The 15,879-nt window shown below is 35.7% G+C and overlaps 1 protein-coding gene across 1 annotated transcript in view; it reads right to left on the reverse strand.

Moving 5' to 3' along the window:
- Positions 1-15,879, reverse strand: part of LOC131055930 (uncharacterized) — a 58,893-nt gene that overhangs the window by 27,068 nt on the left and 15,946 nt on the right. The window contains exons 2-3 of the mRNA XM_057990254.2: positions 11,005-11,062; positions 10,734-10,814 (exon numbers count right to left, since the gene is read on the reverse strand). Coding sequence (XP_057846237.1) covers positions 10,734-10,814; positions 11,005-11,062 — 139 coding nt within the window. The remainder of the gene's footprint in view (positions 1-10,733; positions 10,815-11,004; positions 11,063-15,879) is intronic.

Consider the following 15,879-nt stretch of genomic DNA (forward strand, 5'->3'; position numbering starts at 1 on the left):
TAACCAAACTGAAACTTGAAACCATGATTTTGAGGAAAATCAGCAAACCCTCCAAAACTAAAGATACAAATCATCATTTTTGTGGAAAAAAATGGTAAAAACCCTTGAAACGATTTTTGTGGAAAAAATCAAACAAAACCCTAAAACTTCAAATGGCAAGACCCAAAACACCACGTGGTAAGACACCAAACATCACGCGGTAAAACATCAGACATCATGCGGGAAAACACCAGACAACATCACGTGGTAAAACCTTGATTTTTGAGAAAAAAATAACGCAAAACCCTCCCATGATTTTTTATGGCGAAAAATTAGAAAACCCACGCAAGCTTTGCAGATGACAGATAATAATTTTTAAGGAAAAAATTGTAAAACTTGCGAACAATTTTTGAGGAAAAAAAATGTGAAAACCCTGGGACCTATAGGACGAGGTCTGGCCTAAATCAATCTGATCAAAGCAATGATATTCAGATATCGTGAACATGCACTGTTTCTAGGTGTTGTGGTAGCTGTTGAACTTCTAACTGTGTTCCAACATGATGTTGGTCAAAGATGCCATCACGAAAATGGAGGTTGAACGAGGTCAACCTAGTGAAAGCATGAGACAAAAGAATCTGATTCAAAAATCAGAATAGACGCAGCTGCACAAAAAATCTGAAACCTTGGAGGAGAATTCTGGCACGAATTCTAGGGTGCAAATTTCAAGGTTTGGAAGAAATCCAGAAATTAAAAAATTTCTGCAAACTTAAAACAGCATAAATGGTGCCCAAAAAAAATCAGCAAAAATCCCAACGTCCACAAAAATAGCAAAAATTGTGAACTGTTTTTAAATTCCAAGGCAAATTTGCTGGCACAAAATTTGAGGTGCGGAAAACGAGGCACCCAAAAAATCTGAAACCAACCCAAAAAAACTCTCGAAAAACCCACCAAGAATCTGAAATCAAAATGCAGATCCGACGGCTCAAAAATTGAGGCACGAAAAACGATGCACCCATAAAAATATGACGACGACCCAGTTGAGGTCTCGAAAAACCCACCAAGAATCTGAAACCAAAAAAAAAATTCAAGTTGAACTGAAGGGTCAAAACCCTAGTCGAAAATTGCAGAAACCCTAGGAAAATTTTCAATCTTCAAAAAAAACCTCTAGGTTGCAGGACCGAAAATCTCCAGAACCCTAAAAAAAACATGAACTGCTGCCCAGCACAAAGGAATTCGCCCACAAACAGGAAACCCTCGAAACCCACAAAAAACCTTCAAAAAAGCAAAATCGTTTTTGTATAAAAAACAATTAAAAAAATCTGGAAAATATTCCAGAAAAAAAGCCATGAATTTTTACTAAAAAATTCGCCAAACTTTAAAGAATCCCATCGACCCGCTCTGATACCATGAAAAATAAATTGAATGAATGATTCAATAATCAGATAATCTATTCAACAATATACAAGCGTATATAAAGAGATTACAAGACGACAACCTAAATTAAGAACAAGTCGTTTAAAGTGAACTATTAAAAAGCTAAACGCTAAATAAAGCTTAAAAGCTAATTAACTAAAAAGAAAAAGCTAAATGCCAAATAAAGCTTAAAAGCTAATTAACTAAAAAGAAAAAGCTAAATGACCATTAAACAAAGAACTAAATATAGGTGACTAAAATATAATTAAATATTCTAATAATATCTACATGGGCAACTTTCACAGCAGCTAGCACATGACAAAAACTTTAGAATGAACATGCTCAGCTACCAAATCACCAATTTGTTTTCCTGTCCTCTGAATTCATGCATTTGTTTGTGGAAGTTCATCCTCATGTACACCTGCTAAAGTGGAATAATACTGCTTAGGTCTCCAATGTGCCATTAGGCAAATGCTATGAAGGTGAAGTCTCAACTGGAATGGATACACCTTCAATCCTCTGTTGTTGATAGACAAGTGCAGAAGAAATAGAAAAAAAAGTCTGATGTACTAGATTAGACAAGTAACTAGAAAGCTCATCTTACAACAGCACCATAACACTAGATTAGTAACTTCACTAACCTTCTATGAAACACTAGAAAAATATAGCTCTATTTCTTTTGCATCATCATCCTAACTAACAATGGCTTTGTACGGCTTATAGTGTTCAAAGAAATGCCTGATACTTCAAGAATCTAACTTATGCCCTTTTCTACTCAAGAACTAATGTGTATGCAGCTGAACCAAAAACATGAAAAATGCTACCTCGGGTTTGTCACTGGACCAAGCTTCCTCCAATGTGATATTCTGTGAAGCTCTACAAATACTCATGTTCAAGAGATAAACCACTGTGTTGATAGCTTCTCCCCATACTGATAGGCCATGCTCTTGCTATGCATCATGCATTGTGCCATCTCACTAATAATCCCACTACACCTTTCAACTACTCTATTACTACAAAGAGTATGGTATAGTCAACTAACATTGAATAACTTCTTGCAAAATTCTCTTAATATAGTAGAGGTGAATTCCCCACATTATCAGACCATTAATCTTGATCTGATACCCTGTGAAAGTTTTCACCAATACCTTAAACTTCTAGAATACACGAAAGCAATCAAACTTCTTCTAACATCTTCCTTGAGAAATCATTCACCAACACTTGAAAATACTTCAAACCGAGGGTACTGGGAGATTTCTAGGATGGCTCGCATAGATTTGCAAGAGTGAGATCTAAAATACCCTTAACATGCCATGCACCTTCAGTAGGAAACCACTTCCTCTTCTACTTACTAGCAAAACACCTAGCACACAAATCATGTTTTCCCTAAATAGGTGTCCCTTGAACCATACAGGCTCTATTGAGTTTGGCCAAATATTTGAAGGTTAAGATGACCATATCCTTCATGCCAAAGAATATTGGCTTTCTCTTCGACGGCTAAGACATGCAAATCAATTGTACGGGGATCAACAAATCCATACAAGCCACCTTGCTCAATGCATAGGGCAGCCATTATGTCCTATTTCGCATCATAAATAATGTGTTTCTTCCAACTAAACATAACATGAATGTTAGGAATTTTTTTAAGTTTACTAATAGACAACAAACTTTTGTTCATCCCAGAAACATACCTCACATTATATACTAAAAATTCTAAGTTGTTGGTTCAAGTTCGGGCACAGGTTTGGGTTCGGGAACCCGGTTCACCAATTTGGCAAAATTTTGAAAAGGGGTTTGGATTTGTTTTGGGTTTCATAGCATCATATACATCAAGCTTAATATCAAAATAATAATATCGAGTTCAAGTATCATTGTTTCAACAATTGGAACTTTAGTTTTAAAGTTTAATCATCAAATGGATTCTCTACATCATCAACATCATCATTCTCATCATCCTCATCATTGACATCGGCATTAGATGAACCAATGCCAGTGCCACTTGCACTTGCACTTGCACTATTAGTGTTCTCGCTTTCTGAGTCCTCAAATGCAACAAGCTGAGAAATGGAAGCATCCAAGTTAGTATGCTCTAGCTCTATATCCCACATCTTCAACTCCCCTTGTAATCATGTTGCTTGTGTGAAAGGGGACGCAAGTTGCAATGCACATATACTAAGTTCTCTGCTCTTTTTGATAGCAATCCATTGTGCTTTACTGAGTGGATGAAAGAATATGTGCTCCAATTTATTTCTAATGCAGATGAACTCAACCTATGAAGACAAAGTAAACAATTAAAGTTATAAAATTACTAGCAATATATGAAGATAAAGTAAACTATAAATAAAACTTACTTGTGAATCGTGCCCATCCATGTTAGTGTATTGAATCATGCCCATAATGAGCTCGATGAAACTAAGGAGATACTTCACACGATCCCACCATAAGCCATCCAATATCCTTTGCCTAATTCTTGTTGCCCTCTCAGTGCTACTTTGTTTCCATATAGCCCAATTTTGGTTGATCACCATATGATTTAACTTTCACAAGTGGTCTCAAGATGATTGTGTTAGATGCAAAATGGGTATCAACAACCTAAAATAGAAATTAAGCCAAAATGATTAAAAATTAAAGACAAACTTTAAAGAAGAATACACATTATACAATCAAATTATTAACATTGAAAATCAAAAAATGTAAAATTAAATTACTATTTCACATACCTTCAATCACTTCAAACTTGAAAAAGACCTAAAAAACCCTTGAGACATGTGCTGGTTTACAATGAACATCTGGATGTCCTCAACCTCTACGTACACCTCTTTGATCCAACCAATTTTATTCCCAATCTTCTGTAGCATAAGATTGAGTGGACCGCACAAGGTGTCCAAAAGATATGGTGATAGCGTTCCTTAACCAACAAATCAGCAACTCTACAATTCTTTGTGTTGTTCGTTATGACTTGAACAACATTGCAGGGTCCCACTGCCCCAATGGCAGATATGAGAATATCTGCAATAAATTGCCCATCTTTTACCTAGCCCTCACAAACCATAGCTTTCAAAAACATTGCCCCTTTAGGGGACACCGCTATGACATTGATCAAGGGATGATTTTTGGAATCTTTCCACCCAACTGAAACAATGGATACACCTATCTCAGTCCATGAATCCCTTATGAGCTTCAATGCATCTTAAACCCCCTTGACCTCTCTTTCCCACAAGGTGCCACGTACCTTCTCACAACTCGGGCCCTCATACCCTCTTGGAGCTTCATTAACACTTTTCAACATCTTTTCCCGATATGGGGAGCGAACAACGTAGAAAGCCAACCCATTTACATATATACATCTTGCTACATCTTGGTCAACAATGTCTCGACTCTAATTTTAAAATGCACTTTCTAAAGGCCCCTTTGATCTTTTGCATACAATGGGTGCTTCACTTTCAAGCTCAACTGCGGAAAAAAATGGGTGGTTTTCTACTATAATATTGGGATTAGATGGGGGTTGCATTCCCTTTGATTTTTTGAAACGGGTTGATTTAATCTAAGAACTTCTCTCTTCTACTTCTTCATGCTCCCTAATATATTTTAACATTGTCTATTGTGGTATAGGCACAACATTTTTTCCAAGGAATTTTTTGATGCCTCTTCTTGGTATTCCACACAAATGGCCTACCACCCAAAAATATGAACTATTACATTCTACATCACATCCTTGGCATTTCCAACGAAATCCCCCACCTCTTGGAAGCGGTGTATAATATCAACATATTTCCATCGAGGAGAATTTGGATCTGTTTTGTGTTTTTGTTGTTCATATTTCCATAAAGGTAGATGCCATTCTAGTTCCTGTGGAAATGAATTTTATGAACACATTCAAAAACAAAAACAAAAGAATGGAAAAAAATAGGTAAACTAAATAAATAATGCTTCATGTTCACAAAACAAAAATGGATGAAAAAAATGAAAAAAATGAAAAAAAAAAACCTCTTTCAGCCAATGGAAGCTTTCAAATGAGTACGAATGAAGCTGCAACACTTGATCAAGCTTCAAAAATCAATCTTCAGCTCCTTCTATTTGATGCTAGAAGCCAAACTTTGCTCAATTTGCACAACTGCTTGCAAAAGAAATGAAAAAAATAAACCTCCCTAAGTGTTTAAAACTTACTTCTAGGTTTCATTTTGCTTTTAGGGCAAAATGGACTTCAAAAAAAAGTTAAATAAACGGCACCCAAACATCAAGATTTGTTAAGGGTTCGTCCCGAGTTTGCCCTAGACAGATCAAAGCACCTAGGCACACACCCTGCCCGAACCCACAGGCATATCGGACCGAAACCGGTATCAAGGACCGAACCCTACAACTTAATAAAAATTCAAATGCATCATTTAGTGCAATTCTTACATCACCTATCCCTTCCACCATATGCCACCTATCATCACCAAGTGAAACTGAATCTATGTGACTAGAATCAGCAATAAACCTTACGTACCAGTCCTTTGACATGATATGTCTAGACGTCCTTGAATCAAAGAATCAGCAATTGTTGTCAATGTTGTCTAAAAGAGATGCAATGAGTGAAAACAAACCATCTAAACTATGCTCTTCTTCAATGGTTGCCATATTAGCTTCATCACATGGCTTGTGCAATAATTTTCTTGCATTCTTTCTGAACATGTCCAAATTTGTCATTGTAAAAACACTTACTGGTCTATGAAGTATGGGAAGTTTCTTGCATTCTTTCTGAACATGTCCAAATTTGTCATTGTAAAAACACTTATTTGACTATGAAGTATGGGAAGTCTACCTCTTAAACCGTTCAGCAAATGCACTTTCTAAAGTCCCTAACGTAAACTCTCCTAGTTGTGTTCGTCTATCAAAAGTTAGAGTTCAAGTTTCAGCCAATAGGTTTAGAGACTCCACAAATGTCTCAAATGAAGGAGGCAAGCTATTGATTATCAAAGCCACCACATAATCCTTATCATCTAGTTTGTTGATAGCGGATAGCTAATACCTATCTTTCATTTCAAAAGATGCTCAAACAAAGAAAATAACAAAAAAAATTGTTTATAAAACTCATGCTTTTCTAAAGTTTGATATTTATTTTTTAACTAAGCCATAATGCATTTTAGTAGGTTATAAACTTCATAGCTAAGGTCATCAGACATAGATAGTTTCAACAATGACAAAGCTTTCCCATGACACTTGTCATAGTCATCTAGTTAGGTTGCAAGCCAAGTTTCGCTGCCTAAATTAATTTGAGCACACATTCCATAATCAACTATAGTGAGTATCTTGTGACTCCAAATATTATAATTTTTCCCAACAAGTTTTTGTTTATCCAACATAACTGAATTCTAAATATTTGCCATTATAGATACAAGTGTTAGTGATGTAGCGTCAGTAGTAATCCTTCTGACCGACTAAGACCAAATATGTGAATGGCCTATCGGCCTTACATATTTGGTAATTCGATCATTTAGATTTAATCATAATTCTTGCCTTAAGTCGATTTCTGATATATATCTATTAATATTAATTAGAGTCGGTATTCATAAACAAGTTATTATTAATCTAATGAATATTGTTAAGCAAGCAAATTTAATAGATGATCGCTTGTCTTAACTAATCGTAGTTTTAATGAATGACTGATATTGTCTTAACCCGTTACCCTTATGGAAGGGTACGATATGAGAAGTCGTATCTCCCTGAGGAGATATGACTCTCATCATTAATATAAAGAGCAATAGAAATCATAATCGAAGAGAATATAATATATCGTGCAGAATAAAATCTGTGTAAAGATCGAATAAAATAGAACAAAGAAACGAATTGCAGACCGTGGCAATAAGATTGAAGATAGACATCAGCAAATCTTATATTGCATCCGATTGAACATACAGCTCAGATTATCAGATAACACATAACAGACGACTACTGTAGTTGACAAATCAAAAACCAGATAGCATACTGCGGTTATCTGCAGATTGGATGTAGTATAAACATCTGATCATATGCATATACATTCAGATCAGGGTCCATATATATAACTGTTCGATTCTCTCCTTATTTGGTGTTGAATGAACATACGTAGTTCATCAGGTGAAGGTTATCTACAGCAGATTAATATTCACTTGGAGCAGATCAAATTCATTACAGGTGTCTGTATTCATTTGAGGCAGATTGCAGATAGTGAAAGGCAAATTGAATATATACTCACAGTTCGAATTGTTCTACTAATTTGATTGATATCATCCATTGTCCATTGATATCAGATTAAGATTAAAAGACAAATAAAATTAAAATTACCTGCCTATTATAAATCTGATCAAAACTTAAGAACAAGAATGTACTAACCCTGAAATTTCAACTTATACAGTTTTTTTCCAAACTCAAATTTTATTTGCAGACAAAATACACAAAATTGGAGAACAGAAAAATACCCACAAATGCTGCCATTTGCAACAATCAAAAAAACCCTTTCAGACTCCCATGACTATAAGCATTGGATGCCAATAGCAAATGGAAAAAGTGCATGCCCTCGCATGCAAATATACCCTCATGTGATTGGCAATTGCCTTTTGTATTCCAAACACCCACTACTGTAAAATAAAGCTACGACTCCCAATAGAGAGAAAAATATGCAAATGGTGTGAGATCTTGTGAAGTTTTCAACCTCAAAATGCCCTCGCTCAGACATCCGCAACATACAAACAAATGGTATGCCCTTATTTTTCAGATGGACATAATTTAAATTCTTCTTCAAACATGACTGGTTCTCTCTTCCAACCAAAGTCCTTGTACAGCCTCTGCACAACTAGTGCAACAATATTCACCCACAAATCTTCAGCAATGTCCAGCAGTCTTGTCCTTCTCTTCACGTCCTTCAGAATCTGTACTGTCAGTGTTGTAATCACCTAACCAGGCTTCCTCAACATGATCCAGCTTTAATATCAATGTTGGCAAAAAGTGAAGTAATGAAAATGAGAAAAATAGCAGGTTTACTCAACTAGAGAGCCAAAAACTAATAGAGTTACAAACTAAAAATAGACAACAATTACAACAAAGGGTGTTTAAACACTAATAACTAAAGATACCGCTTATTATGGAAATAACCAGTGTTACCCGGAAATGCATTTCCACCCTAAAGGCACACATTTCAGAAACGGAAATAGTTTCGGGGACGGGGGGACAGCTAGAAACGTTTTTGATATATGATATGATAGATACTTTTCAATGTTTCAATGAATTATATATATGAATGTATGAAATTGAAATTTATAGTCTCATTCGATTCATTTGATCATGATGCTGTCCTATGTTCTTATGCTATGATGATTCGATTTGAATCATTTGATGCTATGTTCTTAGTTCTATGATGATTCAATGAATGATCATTGATTCAATGATTTTAGATTTAGAATCTAGATTCTGTTTTATAAATGTTATTTTGTTGCTATAATGAATGTTTACTGTGTTACAATGTTATATAAATTTCAGATTTCCATATATATATAGCCGTCCCCTGCTCTGGGAAAAAAAAAAAGCATCCCAGAAACCCATTTCCCCATTCCCCCATCCAGGAAACTCGGGGTAAAATACGAAATAACATATATTAATATCATAATTGAATAAAGCTTATTGGCTGTATGATGAGAAAGCTAAAAAATCCTCATTCCTAGGGATGTATTCTGTGAAATTAAAGAATTCTTAAGTATAGATTGAAGAAGCTACTTGAAATTAAAAAATTCTCTTCCAAAAGCAGAGTATGTCATGAATATGGCCACTCAATGCAAAGGTGTACGTATATAAGTTTGTGACCTATACAAAGGCAACACAACCCTATGCCCAAAAGGTGTTTCAAAATTCAGTTACAAAGTACATATCAAGGATGAAGACAGTATTTCAACAGGTTGTAAATTTACAGTGTCCAAAAGCAAAGTTAAGGCATATCCAGGAATCTGCTCTTGCTGTCATTGTGAAGAATGAGAAACAGCATTCCAGGGCATGGAGAAAGAGGTAGGACAGATTGAACAAGTAACAGGACCGAAGGTAAACAATTAAGTAAGGAATATAAAGCAATTGAGACCTAAGCAAGCTGGTGACTGGTGAGCAAGCTGCAACATCTTTCAATAGCACTAAATATTTCCAGATTCTGGAGATGCAGATGTCAGAAACTGACATAATTAAAGTACTTAATGTTTTTTTCTTCTTTTTTTAAGTGTTTAATCTTCATGATCAATTAACACAAGGAAAATTAAAATCAAGATAAACAATAACTTGGTTATGAAATTTCAAATGCTAGTAGCTTTCAAGGGTAGTAAACCTGTTAAATTTCAAACGCAAGAGCATACTGAAGCCAATATAGACCATGGAGAATTTTATTGACTGGAGTTCATCTGCCAGAGAAGATGGATCATACTACTGATTTATCACAACACAGAGAAGAGAAACAAGAAAACAACCAAAGCTGCCTGCCAAGAATCCAAACCAGTTAAAACTTGTAATACTTCAAACTAGGTAGTTAGACTCCAACTGGTCCTTTTTAACATTTTTTAAATTTTGTTAAACTACTAATTATAGTTTTAAATTTTAATATGCATACTTGTGGTTGTGGTTGTATCTGGCTATTATCCCTGGAATGCCCAGAATTATATTTCTTGCTCCAACACATAAGAAAATGAATTAATAATTCACAGCAGGAATATCCTTTAAGTTGGCACATATGCACATCCATACTATTTTATTTGCTTGACTCCATCTGTAATCTCTTTAACAATGAAAAGAAAGCAACTTAAGCAGCATTTAAATGTACTTCCATCACCGCAGGAAACTGACCCGAAAAATAACAAATTTCACAATCAAATCTCAGATAAAAGTGTGATATTCACTTATATTGAAAAGTACTAAATTATGAAAAGAATGTATCTTTTTTGGTACCTGTCATTGAAAAATGAATATATCACTTGTTGATTAGCACAGATACTAAAACATTGCAAAAATTATACCACAGGGTGCTCATTTGATACAAATAAAATGTGAAATGAAATATTTGCTCAGTTGGCACAACTGATTGTTTTTAGGCCCAACTCACATATATCAATTGTTGATTAGCACAGATACCGAAAAATAAAGTGGCAATGTTGCTCAGAATAATGTAAATTTAAATTCAAATGCATTTATTATTGCCATTGATTTTTTTTAGACCCAGCTCACACACCGTCAATTGTTGATTAGCACACACAGATCCTATAAGATAACTAGTGGCATTGTTGCTCAGAATAACGTAAATTTAAATTAAAATGCTTTTATTATTATATAAATGCCTTGGTGCAAAAGGGTACCTGGAAAAGTTTGTACATACATGACTTTGACCCACCAGAGAATGTGGCAAAGACAATGGGCCTTGGTCTTTTTGCAACTTCCTAACAATCACTCCAGAATAAAGTTTCAAATTAGTTAAGTTAAAGTTAAACCTCAATACAAAAAACAACTTTCCATTCCCTTATTGATACATCAAAGCTTTGACATTTCCTTTAAAACTCTATTCTAAAACTAAATTCACTTGTAAGATAAAAAAAAAGCTACTTCTAGAGTGAAGCTAAGCTCAATTACCTTGGAAAGCTCGTCAAGGACAACCAAAGCCAAAGATGTTGCCTGGCTAGGAAAAAACCTGTATAAACTCTATGTAGTAAGTATGCAGAACAGAGTATGAAATCTAATTCTGCATTTAAGCACACAATAAGACGAACTTCATGCATGCATAATGCTATGATTTTTGTATTTTTTCTTGCCAAATTATTTAATATAAATTTCCTTCCTTCTAATTTAATTTTACTTATTTGTTTCAATACCATTCCTTTTATTTATATTTAGCTAGTTGGAATAAATACCATTCCATTTCTCATAAACTTATGTTGACATAAGTTAATTACTACATTAGTGTAAATAAACTAAATTGATATATACTAAAGTGTATCATTTATCAGAAAGTAGCTGACAAATTCCTCCTCATAAAGATACTGTACAAACATTAAGTTATAGTGACTATACCATCAAGCAAATTTTAACTTGCAATGGAAAAAAAAAAATACAGAGCTTAAATGTGTATGTTTTTGGGTTCTGTTGTGACGTTTTCACACATCGCCCCATTGCAAATGGGGACCCATGTTTTTTTTTGCTTTTTAGGGTTTGTTTTCTTGGTTTTTTAGGGTTTTGTTAGCTGGCCTTTGCATTTTGAGTGTCGCCCAGGTGATCACATGGATAAGCAAGTCCGGCTTGAGTGAGGTCCTGATCCTGAATTTTGGCTAAGTCTGGAATGTCCTGATCCTGAAATTTGACTAAGTCTGGAAACTGAAAAAACCTCAAAAAACTAGATTTTGCAATATAACTCCTGGAGGTCTGAAACCACTCTCAAACATCCTGAAAGTATATATGGAATATAACTTAAAGTATAAGAAACTTTCTTATACTTAAATGTTATATTCCATAAAAGTTATCCTGATAGAGAGTTCGAAAAGTCAAATTTCGCTCCCGTCCTTCACTGAGGATCCAGAGCGAATTTCGCTCCTGTCCCTCCCAGGAGGACCAAGGCGAAGCGCTCCTGTCCCTCGCCAAGGGTCCAGAGCGAAAATGCTTAGTTAAGCCATTCCTGACCGTGTTTGGATGAATTGAGACATCAAAGGCATGGTGAAGGACGAAATGAGCATGATAGAGCATCCAGACTTGATCAAAAACAATGAAATGATGAAGTTTTTACCTAGAGGGTCAAATTCGCTCCTGTCCCTCACTGAAGGACCAGAGCGAAATTCTTCATAGGGCATGTTCTAGGCAAAAATCAAGCAAGTTTTATGTTTGAAGGTAAGAAAGGAGATGAATTGAACCCATTGAAGACAAATTGAAGATTATTAAACGTCAACAAGGGACCCAAATGCCCAAGTTCGCTCCTGTCCCTCAAGAAGGGACCAGAGCGATATCTATTATATTTGCCAATTCATGTAAAATTCGTGCCAAGTCAAGGTTTTGCAAGGTGGTAAAAGGTCTAAGGCGTCCTTCGAAGGTGATATACCAAAGGCTTCAAACGTCAAACGATCACCAATTTGTATAAAGAGCCTATATCGCTCCTGTCCTTTGGACAAGGACCAAAGCGATTTTCATCAAAACACTCATGTCCCGTCAAAACCAAGACAAGGCAAGGATAGGCAAGGTCAAGGACGTCCTTTGGAAGGCAATGAACGAAGAACGAAGATCAAAAGTTTGCAAATTTGAGCCAGGACACTAGGATCGCTCCTGTCCCTCAGGAAGGGACCAGGGCGATAATAGTCATGAGATGCATTCATTCGCACAAACAAGTCAATTAAGCTCAAAGATCCTAGCAAAAATGTCTAATTCAACGTGGAAATAAATACTTTGAACGTCGAAATTGCAAGAATCAAGACACAGTTGATGGATCGCTCCTGTCCCTCTCCAAGGGACCAGGGCGATGAGGTACGTATCTTTCCATCTTCAAAATATTTTGGCGCTCAAACACATTTTTGAATTTATTTAAATGCTAGAAAATTCGATAAGATTGAAAATTTAATTAAAAATAGCATTTAAATATTGCATTTAAATATTAATTAATTTTTGCCTTGTAAAAAAAATCGAAGTTTATTAATTAAAAACGATGGCAAATTAATTAATTATTATAGAGCGCTTGGTATTTTATTGTTTTATGAAGGTCGGCCTTTCTTATTTATTAAAAAATCGTTTATAATTGCTTTATTTTTACAAAAGTCGGCCTAAATAATGATGAGAGGTAAGCACTTATAAAGGAGGGTGGTGAAGATCATTATTTTCACATTGTTATTTTATCATCTCAAGTGCGATTTAAGGAAGACAAAGAGGTGCGAATTATATTCAAAAGGGGTGCGAGCTTGAAAATTCTATTGGTGCGAACTTGTCAAAGGCTTGAAGATCACGTCAAAAACTTGAAAGGTGGCGAAATTGCTATTTTGAAGGGAGATCACGTTGAAGACTATCTTATTTCAAATTTTTTGCCTAGGCGAATTCCTTTATTTTGGCATTTTAGAGTTAAGCTCTCAAGTAAGGTATGGCAAGATCTCTTGTTTTAATTTCGAATTTTGATCGTCATTGCCTTAATTTTGAATTTTGAAAATTTGTTTTCCCTTAGCTCAGTCGTTTTTAGGAAATGATTAATAAAGGACTTATCATTAAGTTTCCTAAAATTTGCTCTCTAATTTATGTTATGTATTGCAAAATCATGTTACTAATTTTGAAATGTTGTGTAGGCATCAAATGGAGATCTCTTCAAGGAAAATCAAGCCGGATCAAGGACGGTCTTCGCCAGGACATGGGCGACCTCTTTCAATCCAGCGTTCCAAGGCAAGGTACATCATCATCCTGCACATCAAGGACACAGGGAGTTAGAACAAGGGCTCGTTGAAGAAGCAAATAGTTCCAGATGAATTAATTAAAGCAAGCTTCTCAACAACATCAAGTTGAATATCTACCAAGTTACAAGTCTCAAATGAGGTGGCATCCTAGTCATCATTTCTCCAATCAGTGAGGTCCACCTCAGCATGTCCAGATTCAATGTACTTAACTCATGGAAGGTGGCACAAACTCCGATGTACCTACCCCGGCTATCCATTGGTCGATTTTTCTAGAAGGGACATGTGTCCAAGCAATACAATTTTGTCATTGGTCAAGCATTAAATGTTATGTAATGGTTGTAACAAACCCTAATTAGGGTTTTCATTGTAAAATCTTGGCCATTGATCTTGAATTGATCTAAGCCATCAAATTGTATTGTGGGCACTATATAAGCCCAGGCATTTCATTTGTAAAGGCTAATTAGCAATAAGTTAGAGATAGCATGTAAATAGTTGGAAGAGTTAGAATATAGTTGATAGAATAGTAATTAGAGTAGAATAGGAGGACAAGGCAAGAAATTGTTGCCATTGATTGTAAACAAACTCCATTTTCATTGAAGTAATGGTGAAGTGTGTCGTTTCTTGCAATTTGCATGGTTTCTTGTTGAGTCTTCAATCCTAGATGGTAGATGATTAGATGAATGGAGGAAATGCGATTGATTAATGGTGGAATTCGTACATCCATACTACTAGCAATTTGTTGATTGCAGACTTGCCTTGCGTAGTCAACTGGAATCATTCAGCCTAAGCTCAATTTCAATTTGTCGCTTCTTCATTGATATGCATCAACTTGATGGTGTCTGTGCCTGTGGTGATGATTTGAACATCATAAAGCTTCCCTTAGAAGATCGCACTAGCCTTGTGTAGCTGTTCCATTGATGTCAAAACAAGACCTAGTTAGAGTTTCATCAAAAATCAAATCATTGCTCCTACATTTTTAGTATTAGGATTAGATCCTCTCTTCACCCCCTTCCTTTTTCCCTTTTTTTTAATCTAAGTTAGTGAGAGCTTGTGTTCTAGCAAAGTAGATCGGAAATTCAATCACCAAATGTAAGTCCCCTTGTGATTCCAGCAAATCACATCATACCACGGCGAGCTTATCCACACGTAGAGACCCTACTAAAAGAACCTTGGAGTCTACCTAACTGATCCTTTACGCGAATCTTCAGCAGTTAGAGACTATTTTCTCAAGAGAGGATAAGATACCCTTAGGTATTTTATTCTGTGTTAGGCTGTGTACAAAATACACGTCAACAGGTTCCTATAAGGTCCCCTGGCTGTCTCAGGGACAGCAAGGTATCCTCAGATGCCCCCTACTGAGGGGGCTATCCTAGCAAGTGGCACCCGTAGGGATGGCAGAGAGAAATTTCATACCCATCCTGCCATCCTTAGGACATCCCCATCCTGCCCTCCTTAAGACATCCTTGTTCCCAGAATGTTTGAAAAAAATCCGTATGTCTAATTTTAATCTCTACACACTATATTTGACTTAAAATAGCAAATTTATTTTTCTCTATTTCTACAATTAGTAAAATGTTTTTCAGCTCCTGTATTTTTGCTCAGTTTTCCCCATATTCAAACAGGGTAATTGAATATCCTTTGCTCTTTTGCCAATCTATGACATTGTCTTGTAAATGGAAAACTATTATACTCCTGCTCCAAGATCACTTTGCCCCAGTCCAACTCTGGAAGCTCACTCTGGATCAGCATCTTGTTACCTACAATTTCCTTTAGACAAGAAATGTGTAAGGCCGGATGACTCATAAAGAAGGTAGCTCCAGCTTGTAAGCTACAATACCAATCTTATGAGTCACCTTATGGGGCCATAAAGTTATGTTGCTGGCTTACTGCTTTTTAGTTGCTTGAGCGTTAACTACTTGTAGCGTTAAATTCAAAGAAAGATCAAATCACATACCTCAAAAGTCTATCTTGTGCTGTTCATTGTTGTAATTGATTATAAGCCGTAATCAGATTGTCCTTAAGAATAACAAGAATCATACGTTGTTGACAATGATCTTCCACTACATTTACACTAAACTAACCGTGGAGGTAGCAT

The sequence above is a fragment of the Cryptomeria japonica genome, chromosome 8, assembly GCF_030272615.1.
Source record: "Cryptomeria japonica chromosome 8, Sugi_1.0, whole genome shotgun sequence".
NCBI lineage: Eukaryota > Viridiplantae > Streptophyta > Pinopsida > Cupressales > Cupressaceae > Cryptomeria > Cryptomeria japonica.